Source organism: Euwallacea similis, chromosome 2, assembly GCF_039881205.1.
Source record: "Euwallacea similis isolate ESF13 chromosome 2, ESF131.1, whole genome shotgun sequence".
NCBI classification, from domain to species: Eukaryota; Metazoa; Arthropoda; class Insecta; order Coleoptera; family Curculionidae; genus Euwallacea; species Euwallacea similis.
The window spans coordinates 4,991,959-5,016,637 of record NC_089610.1 but is presented as its reverse complement, the minus strand read 5'-3'; the positions used below and the strand labels follow the sequence as shown (position 1 = coordinate 5,016,637).

Genomic DNA, 24,679 nt, shown 5'->3' with positions numbered 1-24,679 from the left:
TATCCATAGATAAAATGAATATCTGCATATTCATTCGAAGTGAAAATTACACAAAATTGATGTAATCTTTCAAACCAACTAAAAAAATCGGTTGACATGGTGGCATGGCCATTTGAAATTTTTCTATATAATGGCTACGCTAACCAAAATTCTTTACAGCTAATTGGTGATACATTTGCAAATTACAGGAAAACGGTGACAGATACGAAAAAAACCCAAGAAACAAAAAAGTTTCTAAATTGAATAAGGAATTTAAACCATAGCCCACTGAAAATCAGTGGCACCCCACAAAAAAATTTGGGATAATAAAATGAAGCTTGACCCCCGAAAAAGGAGCACCCTGTAGATTTCCACAGTGACTTATTAAATCAAATCGAGTGGATTTTAAATAGTAGTATACCGGCAAAATTTCAAATTGATATCTCAAAAACTTAGACAGCTGTGAAATATATATATTTTTTTATCTGAAACTTTAACACCCTATATTTCGGTAACGAAGCTTTAAAACGTGCAACTTCATATGAACTTTTCTCATAATTTTTCAGAGTTCTATCGTCTGTTAAATTTTCCCGATTAAAATCTGAAACATCTTGTATACGTATGAATGGGGCGTCCATTTCTGGAGCAAAACCATAAGGATCTCGGTAACCATACAAGGTCAGTTAAATGGAAGAAAAGTCACACACTTTGGAGTTCAAAGATATGCTGTTTTAAAATTTGAAAAATTCTTATTACTTTCGGAGTTATTCGGAAAAAAACAAAAATTTTGGAAAAATGTTATTGTTTCTTCCCCAGTTTATTTGACGAGGTAATTCAAAATGATTGATATTTTGCCAGTGAAACTTTTCTTCGTCTACGTGATGAAGTCTTCACAGAAATTTAGTCGAGCTTGGTGTATTTTCTTATATCCAATACGTTGGCCGACACGTTTACCAGATCTATTCCCATTAAATTATTGTTTATGGGAAAGTAACACATTTTTTTGATATTTCCACCAAACTGTAGGAATGAAATGTAACATGTAATACATCGTCGAAATCAGAAAAAAGGTGAATTCAAAAATGTGATAATCCAAGATGGTGTCAATAAGAAAAAATAAAGCTGATGATAGTTACCAAAAATTGAAACATCGGATTTCAGATGTGACATCACTACGTTGTGAAAAAGGAAAAGTTGAAGTAATCATTTTGAATAACCTGACCAAATAAGCTTAAGGAAAAATATAAACTTTTTCTAAAATTTAAGTAGTATTTATATTAGAGCTATCTTAACTTAAATTCTGAAATAAATTTAATTAAAAAGATAAATGAAAACGAGAAAGTCTACATCTACTTTAATAATGCGACAAATTTTCAAACTTTTGCTGGTTATAATTTTCCTATAATCGATAAATACAGCTCCCGGGAAACTGCCAATGTTGTGTAATAACTTAAGTTCCACTTCTATTTTCACATATGATTATGAACTATAACATTAAAATTTTGCATATTTTATTTAATGGGGAATTGGATTTTTTCAAATGTCTTTCCCATCCATGCAATATCTTGGTTTGTGAAAATAGTTTAAAAAACTCTGCAATAAAAGTTTTATACAGCAAATACTTATCTATTTGTTAAATTTTTCAAATGTATTTATTTAGGAGGGTCCATAAAACCCAGCATTTTAGTTCTGAATAATCTTATTTTTTTTAATTGATATATCAGTATGTACCAATAATATCTCTGCAATCTTTCGCAACTAAATCATAACCTTAAATCTGTTTCATCTAGATATAAACGCCCACAAATAAATCTCTCTTTACGAAAGAACTCTATAAAGTTTTCCAGTATTTGCGGATATTGGTGAATAGAGTAAACACGTTTATCAAACAAAACCTAAATTTATATTAAGTTATTTCGAGCGTAGGTGGATATAATTGATGATAATTTGTATTTAAAGCCCCAAGTTCCCTGGTTAATTAAATAATATTAATCATCCAGTTTCAGCTTCTTAACGAGGGTTCCTTACCATTGCAATGTCAATCAAGAATTATCTACAAAGTTCAGTTTCGGCTAACGCTTTTGAGACAAATCATCTTTAGATCTCAGGAAAAAGGAGTAGAAAAAACGAAAGTCAACGATAAACCAATGATGTTCGAAATTCTTCTTCTTAATCACTGAGGGATGAGAATTTCATTTTTTTTGCTCTTAGTTAAGGGTGTTCTGTGTTAGTTTTACCTGAGAACGTTGTGCAATTCCACCTGTCCAGGTGTGTGGGGCGTTACTCCCCCTCAAAAAAAAAAAAATGCATTATTAATTTAATCATATGTATTTGCCTACGTCGTAAGTAAATGGGGAAAAATGGTAGCTTAATAATTTTCCTGATTTGAACGAAATTGCAAATAAATGCATCAAAGTGCTGCAGATATTTAATATTTAAATGGAAGCTCTGAATGCGCAGTTCAGTAAAATGAAAACATACGAGTAGTTGGAAAGTAATTGATGTACATCCTATAGCTTCGGATTTTTCATTCATATAAGTGGCTGATAGGAATTTATAAGAGCAAACATTTGACCTATAAATGAAGTGAAATTGGAGCAAACTTTTATAGAATTCTCAGTTTTATAGAATCCACGCTATATTTCAATACTTTAAGGATTTATTGAAGAGTACAGCCAGAACCAGAAATTATTACATTTTTAGAGGAGGGGGAGATAACGGCTCACACGTGCTCAATCTTAAAATCCTATTGTCCTGTCTGACAGAACGTTACACCCAGATAGTTTATTAGATATTAAATTAGTTACTTTTTTGGAGCATAAATACTGACAATAGCTGCCGACGCTCTGTTTTCTATATCACCGTGATTTGTCTTGAGTAAGAAGCTAGTAGGAGGCAATGTGGAGTTAACAATAATCAATCAAATTAAAGGAAACAAAACTGAGAAAAACAGAATTTTCTGCCTTTCAGACTCGATTTCCGCTACAAGTATTACTCGCTTTTCCAAAGCAGCAGCTTTTTCTTGCAACGTTGTCTACAAATCCAAGAAATGAACTACCGGAGCACGTAATTCAATTCAATGTATCCCTTATCGTTTTCAGAGTCTAATGATGAAGCGTATCGTTCATTACACGTCCGGAAATGAATTTTCCTGTGCGCGCGTTCTAAATTCCCGCGTGAGGTGAAGAGAAGAGGAAGAGTTGCAATGATAAAGCGTCAATTATGTTGACCTACCGCGTCACAAGCGCTGAAAAAATAATAACATTTTTCCTAAATTTAAAATTTTTTCGAATACCTCCAAAGGTCAACGAAATTTTACATTACTTTCAAACGACATATTTTTAACCTCCAAATTGTCTAACTTTTCCCCGATTTAACCAATCTCATATATTTTTGGTTACAAAGATTCTTATAGCTGAACTCCAGAAGCGGACATCCTGTATATATAAATGTTTATTTTCAGAAAAGGAGATTGTTAACCATTTGGTCTTTCCGCACTTATGACAAAAACACTTACATTAATACTTAAATTATAATTTATAAAATACAAAGCAAAGAAAAAAACAATTTTGGAAATGTTCTAGTAGAGTGGTTGAAGGGAAAAGGAAGAGGAAATGTCTTCTGAGGCAAAGAGGTTTCAGAATTGTCCAGATGTGACGTAAATTCGTTAATATTTTTAAAAGTCAATTTAATAATACATACTTATTTCCATAATATATTGTGATCACATTATAGTATTCTTTACCTACCTGTTAAGCTTTGGAAGTTTGCCCCAGATCGCCGCCGCTTCGGAATGAACTTCTTCTCCCTCGGAAGTTGTGGAAAATCGAGACTCAACAGGTCGGAAAACCGGAAAAATATACGTGAAGCGCGTCTGGATTGAACGCGACGCCAGGGCCCCTTTCTGTGCTCCGGAGGATTCGCGAGTTGTGGCGTCCCGACGGTGATGGCCCGTTTTTATAAGGCGTCGAGGTGGCGCAGGCCAGCGCGTGAAGAAGTGACGCCACCGGTGGGCAGAAAATCCACTTAATCAACGCGATTTGACAATTTTTAATACCTCGTCAAGTACTCGTTTTCGATTAAGGTCTAAAGCTGATGAAAAAATAATTTTCCACAGATTAAGCCAAAGTGGTAAAAGGGGGTTAACACGAAAAATTATGTTAAAATTGATTGAGAAGAGTGTCTACACGTAATTAGATACCTTTTTTTTTTGTTGTACCATGGTGACCTGATAGGAAATCACATACCGAGACCAAAATCGGTCATTACGATATTTGGGAAATTTCAAGAACCAACGCCCAAAAAATTTTTATTATTCGCTATTCAACTTCAGAAGTAAAAACTCCACCTCAATATTAATAAACGCAAAAAATTATGCAAGAAAAGGCTGATTTGATCCTACACATCCACAAGAATGGCATCAAGGGGTATGTAGCTTCTGCAAAGCAGAGTACCTGCAGCAAAGCCCTCTTCTGATTCACGGGCGAAGCTGCAATAAGCATAACGGCAGGGAATAGCGTGGCCACCAAGTCAAAAAAGTCTCGTTTATAAAGCATGAAGCACCAACAATAATTAGAAATAAATATGGCTAAGGTATATGAGACCAGCTATTTTAGCGTCAATGTGTTAACAACGGGAACATCCCGAAGACCGATTTCATGTCTATTAGCACTACTCAGTTCGGTTTATCTCCAGTCAATGCAACATCGGCAAAGGGCCACTAGAGGGCGCTGCTGTAGGTACTCTGTTCCATGTGTTAGACTAGAGTTAAATCGAACTCACGAGAGTTAATAGACATGAAACCAGTCTTCAGATTTTCTAGTTGATAATATACTGATGCAACAATAATTTGCATCATGTACCTTAGCCATATTTATTTATAGTTAGTGTTGATACCTAGACACTTTACGGCCATATTTATAAAAAATGATTGTTCTGAAAAATGATGATTAATTTTGATATTCATCATACTGATAATAAATCAGCGACCAGGTTTTGGAGTTCACGAGTCCAAGCAAAAAACTTGACATCCAAAAACCTTTAATCGTCACAAACGACGGTCCGGAAAATTGTTCCTAGTTAAATGCAAAAGTTAAGTCATGTTCTTCTTCTCTCTATCATTACGTTTTTGTGATGGGACTGCACGATAAAACGCTTGGAAAAAAATTTATCTAGAATCGTTAGGATAATCCTTCTGACCTTTTACCTTCTTGAACAAGGAATGTGACGGCCTAATGGTAATCCCGTCGGAATATAAATCATAGTTATGTGCCATTCCCTGTATAAATAAAGGACAGTGGCCAAATTTTACAAATGAATATCAGGAATTTATCATGATTTTCTAATAAAATTTGAGATTTGCTGAATTTTTAACCACACTCATTAATTACTGTTCATTATTTGTACATGAAAGAAATGGCTGTGTTCCATGGAACGCCGAGATTTCTAGCAAGTTGGAATAGCATATATCTTAAATTTCTTTTATTCCGTCAATAATACTGATTCACCAATACATATGTAATAAATTTCTAAATTTTTGGTTAAATAAATATCTCGTATGATGCCAACGATTCCTTAAGCATAGGAGATACATACGATTAAATGTATGTCGAAACCATCAAACGTATTATGTTTTCAGTCAAACCTCTGAAAAATATACCTAATTCATTACAGTGAAAAAAGGGACACTCTAAATATACATGCCGGACCTTTCTCTTAGTTTTAATAATCTTAGAAGTTTCTCTAATATGTCGCCCATATTTCACGAGCCACTCAACTGTCCGAAGAAACCGGCAGGTTTTCTCTCTTAAATAATGAGGTTACTTAAGTTGTTCTTCTCGAGAAGATAAATTATATTAAAGTTTCGCTACATTTTATTGATCTGAGACGATTCCGCGTATACATAGTGGTAAGCCCAATATAAGGAAGGCGAATATGAGGATTTCACGAAGTTATCGTTAATTGTGGGAAGAATTGCGCATTCAAGGGAATAGTTCCATGAAACAAACAGGTTTACAAAACTATTTTTGGTTTGCGAATTATTTCGAAAAAAAAATGTTTCATTGTACCTTTTAGTAAGTTTTAACGTGATAGTCTTAGTTTCATTCCATGCCCGTTTCTGTCTCGTTTTTTCCGGAGATTTGCAACTCGACACGTCCATTTTTTTCCTTAGAGAAAAATATTTGTTCTTGGGTCTAAACATACCTATTACTTGAGACCACGATCTAGAAGATTTAAAAGCATATAACTTTACTAATTGTAGTTTTACCCGCCTTTTTGTCAAATTAGGCACTAACCTATGACGTCAAACGGGTAGTACCAATTTTAGTAGAATGCCGGGGAATTGATTGAACATCCAGTCCTAGACTAAGGAGAAAAAGCAGTCATGAATAACTACAAAGTTTTCATTATTTCTGTCTGCAAATATACCTTGTCGCAAATTCACGTTTTGAAACTTTCAGGATCGGTAAAATGGGTGTAGTTAGCTTTCCAGTTTTCAACGCTAAAGCATTTGTATCTGTTGTGATAAAAAAAAACAAACAAAATTTTCATTTCTTTATGGACTGTCAGGCTTATAATATTTACACCGGTTTGTTTCATATTATAATAATAATATGCAACAAACCGGTGAAGAAGCAAAGCGATTCTTCTAGTCGAACAGAGAAAAACCCATATCGTCATCTTCCGACTCCGACTCCTTAACTTCCTCTTTTTTCGCTTCGGGGGCAGCAGCTGCGGGAGCAACGGATGTAGCTGGAGCAGCGGCCGCGAATTTGCTTGGGTCCTGAAAGTACCAAAGAATATTTATTAAAAACCCGACAATCTGTGACAAGTTAAAAAAAAACTATTCTTCCCTATGTATTCATGTAAGTATATCATAAGCTATGTATGTATTGACCTTGATGAATTCCTTAATGGTGGCGGCTTCCTTAAATTCGATGTCGGTGACGGCAGCGACAGCCAACAAGTTCTTGAAACCGTTAGCGATGCTATGGGGCGCCGAGGCGACGGTTGGGTAGCCGATGCTCAAGCAGACAGCGGCCAAATTGGCTACTCCGGCCAAAAATCGTTCTCTCAAGTCTTCAGGTTTAATATCCAAAATGGCTGGAGCAAAGATAGTTCCAGAGTCATAGACCTGAGTACAAGCAAATTTGGTTAATAACCAATTTAGTTTCATATTGCTACTAATATCAAATGACCCCCCGTCCCATCTGAAACCTCAAGAAAACATTTCAATACCATTTACGTTGAAGAACACATGGACATTTCATAGACATACAAACTTACCTGTTCAACGAGAAGACCATACGAGAATGGAGAGATGTTCAACATGTTGAGAAGCGTAGCTTCGGAGGCTCCAACTTTGTCCCCAGGTTTCAAAATGTTTACATCGTTAACGATTTCAATAGTACCTGTTACAAAAAGGTGCTGCAATGCTCACAAGTGTAAGTGATTTTTAAAAGTAAATTTAAAAATTTATCAGTTTAAAGTTTTCCCCATATGGATTGTAGCTAAAACCGGGGTGGTTTAATTACTACCCCCCAGTGTCTACAGTTAAGAGACGAAAAATAAGTCATCATTAAAGGCTGCTGAACCCGTTGTGATATGGGAAACTTCCAAAACATAACAGTAAAAACACACATTACCTTTGGAAATTTTGGTTGGAATGCTCAAAGCTTGGAAGAAAGAAGTTTTCTCAGGAGGCAATCCGGTGTTCTGAGCTGGTATTACTACCGATAGTGGAGCGATAGCACCCGCACGGGCAGGCGCTCTGACCTTGTTCTCCAACAGCTTATCCCTGACCTCCACAAGATCCCCGCGGGTGAAGACAAAGCCAACATTTCCCTTGATATGAGGAAGAATGCGCTCCAAGGATGGATTGGCCTCAAGGTGGCCCTTAATAGCTTTGCGCATCATGGTGTTTTTACCCATAAGAACCACGGCAGAACCGCGGAGTGAAATACGGATATGTTGCATTTGTTTGGAGCCGACATTGTCCGCGCCCACAATGAAACACTTGGGATATTCTTCTAGTAGTTGCTGCAGACAAAAAATAAATTGACATTAATTTGTTAACATGGAAAAAATTCATTTTGTATAGACATGTGTCATGCATCTCTGCAAATTCCTTTAGGTAAATATTCTTTAAAGATAACTTAAGCAATGAAAAATTGATTGTTTCAATATTTCATGCCCAAGTGCCTCTGTCTAATCCAAATCATACTTTATTTAATCAAGAAATATACATAATCAAGCAAGAACAAGTATAATTTTTGTATTATGTAAATTTAATCTTCTTTAGCACCTACATAAATCTTTATACTTACTACTAATTTGGTGAAGTAGTTAGACTTCCAAGTTGCCTTGTCCTCCCTACCCATCGTAGCTGTGGTTAGGGACTCTTGTCGAATTTAAGAACTGAAAATGATAATTATAGAGGATTGTTAGATTTGAGCTGTTTTGACAGGGCACTTTTATTTCCAAAATTTTTATCATTTCAAGACTTGAATTAATTGATGACATTTGTTTACTGCTCAACCATCACTTGGAGTGCTCAGTGTACTATTCCCTTGTTGTATTTCTGAGTGCTTTATAATAACTTATTTCAAATGGAATTTGAAGAGCAAGTATACTAAACAGCTGAGAGCAGACAAAGTAATTGACGCCATTAGAATATGCCATAAAAAGCAAGCAAAATTCTAAATTACTTCTGTCTCATTTCTTTCCTCGCCATGACTTTTACAGACGAGACGTTTTCCAATCTTTGTTACGTATTAAGATACCAAGACATTAGCTGCTTCCAATTTCTAAATTACTCCATTGGGATAATAATATATTATTTGCTTTCTATCTCAAGCAAAAATTTAATTTTAAAGTGACAGCTTTAAAGCACCTCCGATTGTAAAATCTACTATTTTGAGGAAAATATTTAAAGCAGAACGTTAAAATGCTTGGTTAGATGAAGATTTTGAGGTTAAATTTGTGAAACTCACATTTTCAATTCATAAAAGGATTAAAAATAAATTGTAGAGTGATGGTTTACATAAACAGAAATCTGGATAAAAAGCCCTTGTAATTTTGTAAAAATATTTTCAAATATTCATAGGATTCATAGGATAAAACGAAAATTTACAAAATTAAATACGTCTTACCTTGGCGAAGAACACAGGCGCAATGAAAGAGAGAGAGCACACATTCAGAGAGCAAAAATAGAAGCGAAGAGAGAGATGGATATTGGCATGAGAGGTTGTCGGCAAGCAGACTGAGATAGATGATACGTCAACTGCCATTATATGACATTCGACAACCGCCATTCTAGATGATAAATTAGCACGAAGTTCAAAAACAGAAAGAACGTTAACCTTTAACATAAACTGTCAACTAATTTTGCAATTTTCATTGGTCAGTTCAGGTGAATTTGGCCCTTATAAAATATATGAGACCGACTTTTTGGATGTTGCATCTTTGGAATAACTTAGCAAATCAATCTATCTGGAAATGCTAGGAAATGATATTAGTTCTAGTTCTAATTTAGTTCCACTTCGTTCCCGTTTTCCTGAAAGTTCAAAGATAATGAGAAACGGGATTGTTATTAGTTATTTATGTTCAGTGACACAATCTGTCAATGTGTCTATTATCATTAATGTTAATCAGATTGATATAGTGTTTTATTGATATTTTTAAATTTTGATTAGTTTTTGAGTTTTTCTTTTTATAAGCTCTGACTGTTACAAATAAATTTATGTGTTGCTTGGAAAAGTGGACATTTGTATATGCGGTTGAAGTGGCTTATCGTCAATTAAAATCCATCTGACAATACACCATTACTTAACTTCTAGTCTATGTAAATATGATTTTTCTTTGTTTACATTTGGTTCAAAAATTCTTTGTTTGGTAGCAATGTGATTCTCATGTAAATCAATAAATCAAATAATAAATTATTGTTCTATTCACACATCCACGTCTGAGAAACAAACCACAGCATTAGGTGACTCTGAGTTGACCTGAGCTAGGTCTTGATATTTTTATCTCTTCTGTCGAAATCCACCTAAAATGAACAACAGAACTTGTCCATTATTGAAAGACCCTGAGAATTACACCCCAGATATTCAGGATCTATTAAGTAATGAAGTTGCAAGAAATTATTGGTTGGTGACCCTTGAAAGAACAGTGGCCAAATTTGTTGATAAAGCTGGGGAGTTAAACCCTGACAATCCAAAAGCTACAGAAGATGCCAAATCATGTTTGCAGAAGTTTCGACAGTTGATAGAGAAAATTAAATCAGATCCAAGGTAAGTACCAATTACTGAACTTAATATATATCTATAGGAAGATCAGTTCAAGAACATGATTAAGAAATTAAGAATGCATAGGATCCCTATAAATATATGTTATTCCCACTTATTAAAAATCTCAGTTTGCCATGGAGTGCAGATGGTTTTTCTCTATAGACATAAATGACAGTGACTGGCCAAATTTGACAAATGAATAGGATTAGAAATTTAGTTAAATATTCCCAAAATTTTACTTCTACCATTTCTGCTACAATTTCACATTTTCATTCATAAAACACTAAATTATCATAACACCTCCCTAAATTTTATTGGGGAAAATTTTAGGACTTTAATACCTCTCAGTGTGAGGACGTTACTAGACTTTAATGAAGAAAATTTAAGAGTCCATTTCAAGGATGCATGGCGATTACAAAAAGAGACTGAGACAAGAGAAGCTTTAACCCATTTTAGGGAGAGGATTGATGAGATAGATTTAATAAATGATTTCAATGAGAAATGGTTAGAATTAATTAAAGGGGTGCTGGCTGGGAATGTATTCGATTGGGGATCTTCAGCAGTTGCTAAAATGTTGGCTGAGGTACCAACTTTTGGCTTATCACATGCAATGGATACCATTGAGGAGAGGCCATGGTTTATAGATCATGTGAATTTATGGATTGAAAGACTAAATGTAAGTATGCAAAGGAGTTTGGATATAACATTATACAACTAAGACCAAATTATTGAATCATGGGTTCATCTAAACTTGACCATCATTTTTGCTGTTCCCCTAATTAAACCCATATCAGCTAAATAATAGTATGGTTATAAATATTTAAAAAACCAAGAAAATACTGAGTAGCTGTATGCACATATATGGGGTAGTAGTAAATTCTTGACAGATTGGAGATTGATTAAAAATTCTCTTCATCTCCTTACCATTTAATATATTCATAAGCAATGCAAAGAATTACTTAAATGAATATTCTTTAGTGACTTATAAATTTAATTTGATCTTTATCATAAATTCTATCATTATTTAAATGTCTGAGATTTTTCTGATATATACCTAGAAACTGATAACAATGATAGATTTATTATATTGTTATAACCATTTTTGCTAGTCATATGAACCCCAGATTTTTCAATACATTTCCATAAGTACGGAATTGTATAAAATATCAAACAGATATAACAAATTTTGCATTGTACACTCTATCTCCATGACAATATTTATGTGTAACTAGGGAGATCATCATGTGCGTCCTTGATAATGATAAGTGGAGGTAAAAAGTTTTTGAACATTATAATGCTTTAGAAAACATCAACATTATAGACTTACTTGAGTGTTGTTGTTCTGCACATTAAGAAAAACTAAAGCAGAAAAATGTGCCACATGTTACCAAATTTCATCTTAATGTGGTCATATTTATTCAGGATGATATTATTGCGTTAATATTTATACGCTCCAGAAGTTGCATTTAATTAATAACATACATCTACAATGAAAAATTTCGAATTACGATTTCCAAGTGTTTTGTGCGTCTTTATTGTATGCACTAGTCAACTGGACACAAGCGTACATCTGAATTTGTGTTATTGTCAAATTCATTGATGCATGTGTGCCACAACTAAATGTTGTTGCGTCACACAATACTTCATGACTTATTCTTTATTTGATGTACACTTGGAGCGAGTCATTCAGATTGCAAGCATTTCAAATGAGAATAATTTGTCTCTCAAATGTGTCAGTCCCCATACATCTTTGTGTATCATAACAGGGCGAATTCGATAATCTTTCTACAATTTTCTCAGTTGCTATTTCAGCTCGTACTAGAAATCATTTTCTTTTGTTGCAGTCACACACCTTTAAAAGCGCAGTGATATTCGTCGACAATGCAGGAGTCGACTTCGTGTTAGGAATCTTACCTTTTATCAGGGAGCTCTTAATTATGGGAACTCGTGTGATATTGACGGCCAATTCTTACCCGTCATTAAACGACGTTACCTACCAAGAACTCAATTTATATTGCTGTAGCGCAGCGCAACAGTGCAATGTTTTAAAAGGTGCCATTAGTAGCGGTCAATTGGTGACCATTGAGAATGGACAAAAAGGGCCATGTTTGGATCTTAAAAATATACCAAGTGGTAAGATTGGCAAGTACTTTATCATCTTCAACTTTACAGCCGAGTAGTACGCACATATGTGTATTTCAAGATCGTTCATAACCAGAAGACTAAATACTTGTTAAAGCTATAGATAAATAATCTGTGATCAAATCGATCTTGCTATAAACAATAACCGTCACAATTTTGCTAAGAGTCAAGGACCATTTAATTACTAGCTTCTTTTGCTTTAGAAATTGAGATTAAATCGATTGATATTTGTATTTGTGTAATTAATTGTGACGAAATAGAATATTTTCAAGTATTTCAAGTAACAGTAAAGAGAAAAGTTATCTATTCTGATTAGTATTTGCTAAACGTGCAATTAAACAAACCAATCAAAACAGGCGGAAAATATAATCAATTTCTTATTTAAAATCGATATGGTGATATTAATTATATATATATTTTTTGTAGAACTCTGTGATTTAATGGTCGAATCAGACTTAATAGTTTTAGAGGGAATGGGGCGCTCAGTTCACACTAATCTTAATACGGAATTTGCTGTGGACAGTATAAAAATAGCCGTGCTGAAAAACGAATGGTTGGCCAAAAGTTTAGGCGCTAATCAATTTAGCGTTATTTTTAAATATGAACCAGCGGTGTAGAATGGAACGTACCTGATTTTTAACTTCTTAACTGTACCTTATTATTACTGTATATAGAGATCGACGATATTTCCTATTCTTACAAATATATATTTGTTGTTTTTCTGTTAAGGTCACGATGTGATGTAAAAATACAATAAATGTTTGGATAAAATGTTTATGTTTTTTTACCCTTTGAAGCAGTTAACAAAACATCTAAAATTTCTTTTAACGATTCACAAGGTCTATCGCCCTTGATATAGGACTTGCAACGCTTTAGGAAGTTGTCAGGCAAATTTCAGGTGAAATTTTTTAATCGTTTGCAAGTACTCAATGAGAAAATTTATTCTAATGTCCAAAAATCTTCATACCTTAATTAAATTTACAAAAATTTGCCATTGTGATTTTAAAAATACTATGGTGTTAAGTACACTTTTGACAAGCACATAACTATGCCTTGGTCAGCATATAGGCATTAGCCATTATTGTAAAAAAAATGATTCCCTAGCAATTCTGTCCACAATTACAGTAACATTCTCTAGAGGTTTTTGGGTGATACTAAGTCCTTCACCATTCGGTCAATAAAATTATTTTCCATAATTGAAATTATACATGTATACGTTTCAGTAATTTTTAGAAACTTTTTAAAGCACGGTATATTTCTCTATTTTTCTTGTTTATTTTTGAGGTAAGATAGTCTTTCATATTTAATAAAAAATAATCGTTTGGCTGAACGTTGATTATGAGTGTAGAGGCCATGAAAACCCAGAAGAAAAAACGAGGTTAACGTAAGAAAATAGCTAATTTAAACATTAGAGGAAATATCTCTTAGAAAATATAAAATCTAATTTTAATAGGATTATGTATTGATTGTGCAGATTTGGAGGTAACGATAAGCAAATAGTAGTTTCGGTAATTTAGTTGCTAGTTGTACAAATATGTTATTTTATTCCATGGATTTATAGAAATGTTATAAGAAGTAGTTTTCAAGCAGACTGGTATCTAGTATCCAGGGAAGTGATATTCAAAATTATAATTATGGAATTTGCTGAATTGATCACTACCCCAAAATTGGATGGAGTGATTCTGCATTCCCCATTTCATGAGCCTATCGATGGAACTTTGTGTATTACTGGCCATCACCTTATACTTTCTACTCGAAAGGAAAATGTTCAAGAATTATGGGTAAATATATGCTTCTGCTTCTACATTTCATCAAATGAAGGTGCTCCAGCAAGTTTGCTTAGCTCTTTTACTATAGCACTCCTATGTGAACACCTATATAAAACTTCCACAGATTATATTTTCCACAGCAATCAGAGCCACATTATCAAACAAGAAATTTTAGTTATTTTGAATTGCTGTGAATTTCACTAAGGAATCATACCATAATAAGTTAGATAAAAATGTTCTTTAAGCAGGAAGAATAATGGGTGCAACATCCATTTAAAAAATTAAGTTGTCATGGCTACTGAAAAAGTTATAGATCTGACAACGTTGCAGTAGATATTTTTATCTATTTGGAATTTTTTATTTGAATTAATAATTCAATTATTTGAAAATTATATTAAATTTGAAATTAATTGCCTAAAAACAGGGGGCAAAAGAGTTTTTGGTCTTTCTGATGAATGATTCTTTAAATCCTGACCCTAAAACTCAATGTGACACACCCTAAAAAGATTGAATTAGATATTTATGTGTTTTATTATTCATTATTAAACCTCATTCAGAACAGGTAAACTTACCTAACACTCACATAACACTCAACCTAAACACTGGAAAAAATTAAATGCTTTAATGGAAAATATTGTTTTTAGCTTCTGATTCAAGCCATAGATACAGTTGAAAAAAAGCACCATCCAGGAGCGACTCAAAATGGAGGCACCATAATCTTAAAATGCAAAGACTTTCGTCAATTACAATTAGACATACCATCCACTTACGATTTCCAAAACGTTTACCACTCAATAGAACGTCTAGCCAGTCTGAACAAACCAGAGCTGTCTTACCCATTTTTCTATCGACCTATGTTCAGTATTCTGGAAGATGGATTTACATTATTTAGACCTGAATCGGAATTCGCTAAGCTATTAGCAAGTGAAGAATGGAGAATTTCACACATAAATAGAAATTTTTCTGTTTGCAAAAGCTATAGCTCTGTTTTAGTAGTTCCTAAGACCGTCGATGATAATACTTTAAGTGCTGCTGCTAGCTTTAGAGAGGAAGGGAGATTTCCTCTTCTAAGTTATAAACATGACAATGGCAGGCAGCCTAGTTAAATTTAGCTGATTGTCTCTTCTAAAAAAAAATTCTTGTAGGTGCCATATTATTGCGCAGTAGTCAACCTCTAGTAACAAACAGTAACAAACGGTCTAGGGCAGATGAGAAAATTTTGACTGCAGTATTAGGCCCTTATAAGAAAGGCTATATAATCGATACGCGAAGTACGGGATTAATAGGTCACTGTAAAAGTAAAGGAGGTGGTACAGAACCTGACGGACATTATCCACAATGGAATAAAATATGCAAAAACTTGGATAAATTGGTTAAGTGTGACGGCAGTGTGTTGGATCATTTCAGCAAACTTATTGATGGTTAGTGGGAAATAATGTTAGTATTTTCCAGTATTTGTTTTTTTTTATCTGAATTTTTTTCCATTTTAATACAATTAATAATACGATTATTATTAAACTGCATATATAATGTTTCAGCTTGCAATGACTCATCAATTTCAACTGATAAATGGTTAGCTCGCTTGGAAAATTGTCATTGGTTGACACATATTCAAAATGTCCTAAGTACCTCATGTTTAGTGGCTCAGTGCTTGGATAAGGATGGAGCTTCTGTGTTAGTTCATGGTTCTTCGGGTTTGGATGCGACCTTACTGGTTACCTCAGTTGCTCAAGTCATCCTTAACCCTGATTGCCGAACAGTTAGAGGTAAAATAAATAATAATTATTTATAAATTCGCTGATGCAAATATTTTCTCTTATAGGTCTCCAGGCTCTAATTGAACGAGAATGGCTACAAGCGGGTCACCCATTCCAAACTCGACACGCAAAGTTCTGCTATTCTAACTCTAGAACAAAGAACCAGCAGCCGACTTTCTTGCTCTTTTTAGACTGCATTCATCAACTTCACTACCAATTTCCTTATAGTTTCGAGTTTACAACTCAAATGCTTATTCTCATTTTCGAACATTCCTATTTTAGCAATTTTGGTGAGTCGTTGATTAAATAGTTTTCACGACTCGTTGCTGAATAGTTAGGATTTGTTTCGTAGGTACTTTTATTGGTAATAATGAATTTGAACGGCAAGAGATGAAACTTAATGAATCGACAACCAGTTTTTGGTCGTACTTGAATAGACCTGACGTAATCACGAATTTTTTGAATCCAATGTATGAACCTAATAAAGCAGCTGTTTGGCCTAGTATAGCGCCTATTAGTTTAGAGTTATGGGATGAGCTATATCTAAGGTAACGAGAAAATTTATAATACTATTTTTGTTTGAAGTGATTCAATTTTTTATTTTAAGGTGGGTAATTGACCAGAAATATCAACGAAGCGCCTTTCAAAAAGTTCACCAACTAATTCAGAACGACAAGAATCTCAGAACCAAAGTAATACGCATGAGAAAGCAACTTATGGATCTGCAAAAAGAATTACAAGGCTTTACTCTGGAAAGCGATGACAGTTTGTTAGATGAGTGATTATAGTTTAACGTGAAATTATGTTTTGGTCGACACATCTATGACTTTTTAAAGTATATTCAAAACGTACCCATTCAGCACTCACCAAATGACATTCATTTTAGTTTAAATTCACGACACTTACTGACATCTGCATACATGCTCGTGTTTGACTACACACATTTGACATTAACGTTGTATGACAAGCAAAGTTAAATCTCTGAGCCGTGGCACAAAATCACAGAAAGAGAAAACATCTTTTAGTCGTGTACTTACACGCATTTTCAATCTCAGCCTAGAATATGTATCCTAATCTTAAGAGAAAGAAAAAAATAACATATCTGCAGATTTTAAAGATATATATAATATAAAATATGAGTTTTATTGAAGATTCCTATCACAATCCCATAAATAATGTCAGTTCAAAAACTTTACCTAAGTCATCTTCATAAATAATAGATTTTTTGGAACCCAAAGACATAGTTCTTTCAACAATATGAACTTTTAAAAATTGTCGCGTATTAGTAATCGTTATCAAATGTAAGGAAAACCACCCTTGATTTTCCAAGTTTACAAAAATCTCTCTCTCTCTCTCTCTCTCTGTCAGATAATTTTCTGATACGATTCTCAACGACATCAAATACTGATAGAAGGGATAGCTTTTATTTAATTGAGTCCCTTAGCGACCATTGCAGAAATATGAAAATATTCTACATCAATTTGTCTTGGCTGATTTAGTTCATATTTTTCTTCTTAAACTTTTTGGCCTATATTTTCCATAATATCGTACTACGTCGCCCATCTTAGAGAAACAACTATCTGTACAAATGTTTTTAAAGACACTCTTACATAAACATAGTACGACCCTGTAGGATTTTATTTTTAAGTTCCAGATCATTGAGAATGGTTGGGCACCCAAAAATCAGGCGTACCGCGGCCACATTCTTAGTCAACCGATACCGTTGCTAATGGTTTTGTTTTGTCTGCTAATTCATAATATCCCCCTTGCTCTTGATAGGAGCGAACTTTTCAAGGAAGTGTCAGCGAATTTTGTGAAACATTATATGTGCGGCAGTGTTGGAAAATTTTAAACCCAAAGATAACATGCAGCTGAGTAACTAAAAATAACGCAAAAAAATAATAAAATGGTTGATAAACGTCCCCATGCAATGCATTCGCAAGGTGTTTATGAGTCGGTATTCAAATAATGATAAATAACACCTGCTCAGTGCCTTTCCGAGTGCATTCGGACCTTTGCCCACAAAAACCAAGGAGTTTCAAGTTACGAACATGGGACATGTAAACGGATATTTATTTTGTTGGTTTTTATTAAGAATTGGAACGGCGATCACTATGCATGCGTGACTAAGTTGTTTTTTTTTTCTAATTCTTCTCTATTTACTTTTGCAATATTTCTCTTGAGTAAACAATTTTATATGGGATATGCTTATAACAACTATTAATGCCATATTTCGATAAATTCATTTTTTCCATTCCTAAAACGATCTTGTAAGGTAAAACTTTAACCACTAGTCGGACAAAAAACAATGACGAAGAACTTTGTGTCTGTTGCTGGTGACCTCTCCATCGAAAAAAGAAAAAAAGCCGTGATTATCCGCAAATTGGGATCTATGCGTGATAAAACAGAAACCATGACCGTACTAACTCAGGTCTATGTATGTACATAAGAGATGAATCAGCGAGACATGTAAATCACACGTTAGCACATAATAAAATTTTAGAAGTAGATATTATTTCAATTTTTTAAGTTGTCATGCGTGGAAGGGAAGAGACCTGTGGACAGATTATCAAAATAGTTTGAACTTAAAAATTTATGACCTGTGTCGTTTTATGTGATGAAAAAATACTTATAAAGTGATTACTTATATCTAAGGATACGTTAATATAGGAATATGTAAGTTATTTTTTTGAAAAAATGCATTTGCAGTGTCCTTAATGTTCTTGGTCAGCAATTTTCTTAAAACCTCGTAGCGGTAGAAAAACGGTTCAATATAGAAAAAAAATTGTGGCTCAAAGAAGTGCCATAGGATTCAGTTTTTTTTTTGTTTCATATGAAAGTCCTCTGTACACTGTGGATTTTTGAGATTTACACCTGTTTGTATTGTTAAATAAATACCAAATACTTCGAAGATGCAAATGAAAATCGACTAAATCTTAAATGTTCCAATAATTATTATATTTTCAGCGAATGCGCTGCGTCATGTTCCGCTACTGACGGTTAATAGTACGTCGTTACGCTTTGGTCATTGTGAAAATAATAAAAAAGTGAAACACGGCGGACCTGAGATTGTGACCTCTTTGTTGTGAAGCATTTGAGATGAAGCAGATCGTTACAGGTACTTTAGGTCGTAGTACTCCTGGCCACAGGTAAATTGTGTACCTATACTACATGCAGGGACGTAGCTGGGAATTTTTTTGCCTTAAAATAAACAAAATCCCCAAGGGGATTTTCTTCTAAAAGAACTTTTACTAATTTTGATAAAGTGCGAGTTTTTGTAGTATAAACAGGTTTCTAAATGGGTTTTGTTTTGCAACTAGTTACATAATCAAATCATGCACCTTCATCTCATAATCCACAATTGTAGATACAGAGCGTACCTTGAGTATGTTCAAATATCCGACTTATTCTTCTGATTTATTAATTGTACAGCAGTATTAGAAAATATAATGCATTAAACTCATTAGTAAATGTTATTTTGTGTCACATTGCGTGATTTCGCTTCTCTTGTTGCGCAGAATCTCACTTGTTAATACAACGTCGCAAATAAAATAGCTTTTTCAAAACAACTTAATCCGTCCCTGAATATCTGATGCTCTCAGTTCTCAGGTAAATCTTCTTCCACCTGCCTGGAAATTATAAAGTCAGTGTTGACTCGTTTTCGCTTTCTTCTGTGGTTTACGAATCTGACTTTATATGTCGATCCTATAGATCACAAGACTTTAAGTGTGTAGATATAAAAATTGCTGAGACGATCAGTATGGACGTAATAGATGTAGGTATGTTGCATTGCATTGCAATATATCATTATGTTAAACAGGTATTAAAATGGTATTATTGAAAATTTGTAGTTTAAGCAAGCTTGACAGTTAAAAAGAAGCTACAACGATGCATAAATTTAAAGGGCACTTGAACAATGTATAAGTTGAAAGAGTTTGCGATAAATTAGCCAAATTTTTTTAAATAAGCGAATCTCAATAGCATCAGCATAAAATTTTCGTGATCTTAACATAAACAACGCTTTGTTTTCTTTAAAAAACTGTAGGGAGTTGCATGAAATGTTCAACATCACATGAGTTTCATGTTGATGCTGTTAGCGCAGGAGATTAGAGCGATATGATTTAAATCTCTTCAAAATATTTAATTTGAGGCGATTTGGAAGATTTCGAATACATTTAGGTTCGTTTTAAAAGGTCAGAATGTGAAAAAAAGGTAACGGCTAGTAGAACGAATAAAGGTGTCGGTATAGTACACAAATACCTTAAGAATTTTGATATAGATGTCCAAAAATGCAAAGATCTGCAGGATGTTTCATTTGAAGCAAGAAAATGGTAATCTACCTTCGATCTAACCAGAAATGTTGCCATCTTGAGAAGATACCAACTTTTTAGAACTCTTCTAATTATATTCTTCCTGCAGTTGATCGATGTTGTGCTTCGCCGACGTTAGTGGAACACATTGTATATACAATATTTCTTCCCATTGCAGATAATTAAATCCCTCAAACTCGGCATGTGTCAACATGCGGGTCACGTGACGAGTGAACGTTGCATGTCCCTTTTATGATACAAGTAATGAAAGTAACGAATGGTCGTTATTAGTAAGATCACCCGCATAAATTAAGAACTAAAAAGGGGCATGAATAGTTCGGTTTGAAATTAACTAAAATGTTGATGAAAAATCAATATTCCCGTATGAGATTTTATGGGAGAGGGCAAAAAATTTCATGTGGTTATGCTTTTTCCTTCATTTTATTTCTATTTCAAACTTTAGTTTCTGCTGGGACTTTTTTTGTATGGATTTCATTTCATTTATTGATTCTTGTATAGGTGCATTACATTAGAGTAATCCACCTTTGAATTTAGTGTAGTAGTTTACTTCAACATAAAAAAAAAAAATTACAGGTGTAATCGTATACTTGTCAGTAATAATAACAATTATGTGACGAGTTATTTGAGATATTTCTTTAGCGTAAACATAAATATGATTCATTGCTATATTCACGCTTTGAAAAATAAATATACTTAAGTAGGTACATGTTCCCAAGCCGAGATGTCTGCCTATTTTACATTATTGAGGTACATAAGACGAATCTAATCATGATCATGTGCAGTTAGTAATAAATCCAAGAATAAATGTTTCGATTCGTCCTTTCGTTAAGATAAATCATCGAATTATTAAGAGCTAATAGCAACTAGAGAGCATTTGATAGAAATAAACTTGGCTCGGAATTTGTTTTTTTTTCCTGCAGGTATTTATGACGACGATAAAATGTTTTGAAGAAATCGGAATTCAAATTGGCTTTTTAGATTGCTTCAGGTGAAAATATTCATCGTGGATAAAATCAAAACCTACATGTTTGCCCATTGACAACCCAGACAGATCACATTATTGCATGAAAAAACCCAATCAAGATTGGTTTGTTCTGTAAAATTTTATCACAACGTTTCAAATCTTTCAAGCAAATTATGAAAACCAGGCATATGGCTTCTTATATTTTTGCTGGACGATGCTTTCAAGTGTCCGTTTCCGTTGTTCTTTGCCCTGGGACCGCCAGTGACGTGACATGTGGCCTCGCCCCAAGAAAAACGAAACCTTTTCTGGGTCAGGTACCGAAAGTTATTATGTTAAGGACGACTTTTGGGTTTGGGCTATTTTTAAAGAAGTGGAATTTAAAATTTTGTTCACTCTTTCCAAGAACAGACACATGTAGTGTGAGGAAATATCATCTACAGGATGATTTATTAGCTCGCAAACAAACTAACAGACAAAAGATGACTTAATTTTAAGAAAAAATACTTTATATAAACATAGGTCCAATTTCAAATAGGGCTTAAAAATTTTCTGCATAAAAGACTAATTTAATAATTCATTTATTTACCTGTTAACAAGTCATACTAAGAAATGCACATAAACTCGTTAGTGTGCTATCAAGTTTGTTAACTACTACAAACAGTACGAGAGTAACAAGAAAGATACGTACATCGGCATCAACCGCATTACTCAGCCTTTATATTCAGTTAAACATTTTAACGAAGCTCTCTGACATTATGAATTATGGAAAATTACTACTCTATAGAAACTTTGCCTACATGACTGCACCTATAACTATTGGAAAAAGGCACATTTCGGTCTATCGCTCCTTAAAAATTCGTATCAATCTAAGGCGTTTCACGTCAATTCACCAACGAATATTTTAAATGTTCTAATGAAGCTCTCTGGTCTTGCGAATGGTTGAAAATTGTTACTCTAAATTAGTCTTACCTACACCACTGCCTTACAAACTTCTTACATTACTTAAACAGTAATGCACACATGTCTTAATAAATGTGTAGAAAATGGACAAGAACGTTTCTATTGCCTTTTTTTTTTGGAAAAATTATTGATAAAAATATAGCAAACCAGAAAACTTCCGTTTGTAAGAGTTCAGGACTTTTGTGTCGAGTCTTTTGATAGATATGAACAATGGATTAGTAGAATGTGACTTGGACGCGATTCCAAGTCGCCTCCAAGTCCTATTAAATTCAGGATATGCCACGTTACATTAGGTACCTGCATTCCTGAAAGCATATGACTATGACATGACTTTAATAATATGCGGAATTATCATATATAAAAATAGTCAGGAATTATGAGCTTATGGTGCAAGGTTGCTAGAAACGGGCATCTGAATGAAATATGGATCAACAACTTAATTTATGTGTATGAATACGTAACACAGTCCATGACTTTAGTGTTACTTGTATGTACTGGAACGATTTCAGTATTTTTCTTACGCAAAGCGAGCGCGTTTTACAATAGTTTGGAAATTGGGGCTCGATTATCATTTTTAGCGTGGCCTAGAGATGCTCGGTATGACGTAAACGAATATTCAATTGTTTTTAACAATCATGGCGCGAATTCCAGAGCCATCTTCCGCAAAACTGCCACAATAATCCAATGCATATAGACGCTATACAAAATCTCAATTTTTCTAAGAAATGACTCAGATTCTTAATATAAAAATCTGTGTTTCCTGCTAATGGATTTAGGATAATTAGCATCAACGTGAGTGGTCCACTTAATACTATTGAGTCGAAGGTTAAAATGAAAACAACCGGGAAAGTGAAACAAACGAGGATGCACAAAAAAATGACAAAATAACTTACCCTTGAAGTACTTCATCGGAGAGTGCGGTCTAGAAGTGATTCGTGTAGGCATCAGCCTCGTTTAAGTTAGTTGAAGGTTAACGTAGCCACCGTTCGCTATCATGTAACGGTACTTTTCACGAAAATAAGAAAAATAAAGTGCTTTCAGACGACCCTGAATATGGATTTTGGAGGTATATTAATATCACTTTCTTTACGCAAAGAATTGAGCGTATTTTACAACACCGTCATAAAACTTAATTTGTTACCGAAGCCACTGACCTGAATTCGAACCGCTACTTTTCACGTTCAGTTCGGAAATTGCGGCTCGATCATCATTTTTAGCGTGGCCCAGAGAAGCTCGGTACGCTTCGCAATTGTTTGAACAATTGAATTGTTTTCAATCATGGCGTTCTATCCAGAGCCACCTTCCGCAAAAATGCTAAGATTATCGAATGTGTACGATGAAACGCCGCACAAAACCTTTTTTTTTAAGGAAATATGATATTAAGATTATCTTTTAAGATTTCTTTAAATAGAAAAGATATGCATTATCTTTCAATTATTTTTAAAAATGATTGTTTCCTACTAATTAATTTAGCAAAAATCTGAACAGTGAACGCGTGGAGAAATTTTAATGTACCTATTATAAGGCACGACTACCCCTTCATATGTGAAATGGCCACGTCCTGAATTTCAGTAAGAAATCAGACACAGAACGTAGTCAAATTTCATGCTTCTATTATTGTTGTGCCCTTTAAATTCGATAAAAAAATGCGCCACATTGTATAAAAATTCGTCAGCAACCTACCCCTTAAGTGCATTTACCCCTCAACAAAGGGATATGATCCTTGGGATTGTTAAAGATTTTTACAAAAGAACAACCTCTTTAATATAAAACTCCCTTTGTTCGGGTCTTTGTTAGTGTCTTACCTTGCCTTTGCTCTCAACTTTCACTTTCACAAGATGACCCATCAGGATGAGCTTCAGGCACATGGCAGTAGAAGCAGACACCACAGAACCTCTTATAGGTTTCAGGAAGGTTTCTCTGAAGATCCACGCTGACGAAGCCTCTATTCTTGGATGAGTGTGGATCTAGTCATGGAATATTTAAAATTTACATGGACCAAACCCGCACTCACCAAACAATAGATGACTTATTTAATTTCTGCCGTGTGTTTGATCGTCAAATTTATTGCGAAATATCAACATCACGAACCGATAACGTTGGAGAGACAAAAACCACAACACCTTTGGGGATTTTGAGATCGTTATGGGTGTTACTGACCGGAACGAGTTATGAACAAAACATGACGCCAAGCGACACGAACAACAGACGAAAAATGATTGTTTATTTTTTGAAACGTTCAGAAACCTGGCAGCGGGGTCGAAAAACACCCAATGAAATCGCTTCGTTTTCCTCCTGGAGGGGGAAGGAAATCCTCGTCATTTGCCAGCGAAAAAATGCTGGTCGTGCATCTCTTTCCTGTATCTCATGATCATATCACTTTGTCTCGGTCTAACGACCTTTCACCATGGAGTAGTTTCGGTACCGGCCAGTGAGGACGCCACTATAGAGCTGCAGCGCAATTTGCAGACTTAACCGGACAAATTCC

General features: G+C 34.3%; 5 protein-coding genes across 8 annotated transcripts in view; 3 read left to right on the top strand and 2 right to left on the bottom strand.

Annotated features, from left to right (window-relative positions):
* The window catches only part of Mpv17 (Mitochondrial inner membrane protein MPV17), a 48,613-nt gene extending 46,354 nt beyond the window's left edge, over positions 1-2,259 (top strand). Inside the window, exon 3 of the mRNA XM_066405970.1 lies at positions 2,248-2,259. The gene's annotated coding sequence lies outside the window, so the exon portion shown is untranslated. The remainder of the gene's footprint in view (positions 1-2,247) is intronic.
* Dh44 (diuretic hormone 44) overlaps positions 1-3,935 on the bottom strand; it is a 48,829-nt gene extending 44,894 nt beyond the window's left edge. Inside the window, exon 1 of one of the 2 annotated variants that reach the window (XM_066405972.1) lies at positions 3,729-3,935. The gene's annotated coding sequence lies outside the window, so the exon portion shown is untranslated. The remainder of the gene's footprint in view (positions 1-3,728) is intronic. The other variant, XM_066405974.1, reaches the window with a different exon arrangement.
* Positions 3,936-6,521: 2,586 nt separating this feature from the next.
* RpLP0 (ribosomal protein LP0) lies at positions 6,522-8,456 on the bottom strand. Its single transcript, XM_066403766.1, has 5 exons — positions 8,307-8,456; positions 7,626-8,019; positions 7,267-7,391; positions 6,878-7,114; positions 6,522-6,763 (listed from the first exon to the last, which is right to left on the bottom strand). The coding sequence occupies exons 1-5, from the start codon at positions 8,358-8,360 to the stop codon at positions 6,629-6,631; spliced, it is 945 nt and encodes a 314-aa protein (XP_066259863.1). The 5' UTR covers positions 8,361-8,456; the 3' UTR covers positions 6,522-6,628.
* Positions 8,457-9,594: 1,138 nt separating this feature from the next.
* Positions 9,595-13,181, top strand: LOC136419166 (4'-phosphopantetheine phosphatase). 2 transcript variants are annotated; one of them, XM_066405348.1, is made up of 4 exons: positions 9,595-10,271; positions 10,725-10,944; positions 12,113-12,401; positions 12,837-13,181. In XM_066405348.1, the coding sequence occupies exons 1-4, from the start codon at positions 10,033-10,035 to the stop codon at positions 13,025-13,027; spliced, it is 939 nt and encodes a 312-aa protein (XP_066261445.1). In that variant the 5' UTR covers positions 9,595-10,032; the 3' UTR covers positions 13,028-13,181. The 2 variants fall into 2 exon arrangements, with proteins under 2 accessions (XP_066261445.1, XP_066261444.1); XM_066405347.1 differs by having other exon boundaries at positions 9,596-10,271; positions 10,599-10,944.
* A 603-nt stretch (positions 13,182-13,784) lies between these two features.
* LOC136419242 (myotubularin-related protein 9) lies at positions 13,785-17,070 on the top strand. Of its 2 annotated transcripts, XM_066405452.1 has the most exons (8): positions 13,786-13,918; positions 13,972-14,191; positions 14,824-15,268; positions 15,325-15,600; positions 15,718-15,945; positions 16,002-16,226; positions 16,289-16,484; positions 16,544-17,070. In XM_066405452.1, the coding sequence occupies exons 2-8, from the start codon at positions 14,045-14,047 to the stop codon at positions 16,716-16,718; spliced, it is 1,692 nt and encodes a 563-aa protein (XP_066261549.1). In that variant the 5' UTR covers positions 13,786-13,918; positions 13,972-14,044; the 3' UTR covers positions 16,719-17,070. The 2 variants fall into 2 exon arrangements, with proteins under 2 accessions (XP_066261548.1, XP_066261549.1); XM_066405451.1 differs by having other exon boundaries at positions 13,785-14,191.
* The last annotated feature ends 7,609 nt before the right edge of the window (positions 17,071-24,679 follow it).

Excerpts from the sequence above, each read along its gene's own strand:
- RpLP0 (XM_066403766.1), bottom strand. The coding sequence starts at position 8,360 with ATGGGTAGGGAGGACAAGGCAACTTGGAAGTCTAACTACTTCACCAAA. Across the intron at positions 7,115-7,266 it reads ATGGTCTTCTCGTTGAACAG|GTCTATGACTCTGGAACTAT; the intron begins GTAAGTTTGTAT and ends GCTTGTACTCAG. Across the intron at positions 6,764-6,877 it reads CCATTAAGGAATTCATCAAG|GACCCAAGCAAATTCGCGGC; the intron begins GTCAATACATAC and ends TGGTACTTTCAG.
- LOC136419166 (XM_066405347.1), top strand. The coding sequence starts at position 10,033 with ATGAACAACAGAACTTGTCCATTATTGAAAGACCCTGAGAATTACACC. Across the intron at positions 10,272-10,598 it reads AAAATTAAATCAGATCCAAG|GACTTTAATACCTCTCAGTG; the intron begins GTAAGTACCAAT and ends GGAAAATTTTAG. Across the intron at positions 12,402-12,836 it reads TCTTAAAAATATACCAAGTG|AACTCTGTGATTTAATGGTC; the intron begins GTAAGATTGGCA and ends TATTTTTTGTAG.
- LOC136419242 (XM_066405451.1), top strand. The coding sequence starts at position 14,045 with ATGGAATTTGCTGAATTGATCACTACCCCAAAATTGGATGGAGTGATT. Across the intron at positions 15,946-16,001 it reads TGATTGCCGAACAGTTAGAG|GTCTCCAGGCTCTAATTGAA; the intron begins GTAAAATAAATA and ends TTTCTCTTATAG. Across the intron at positions 16,227-16,288 it reads TTCCTATTTTAGCAATTTTG|GTACTTTTATTGGTAATAAT; the intron begins GTGAGTCGTTGA and ends TTTGTTTCGTAG.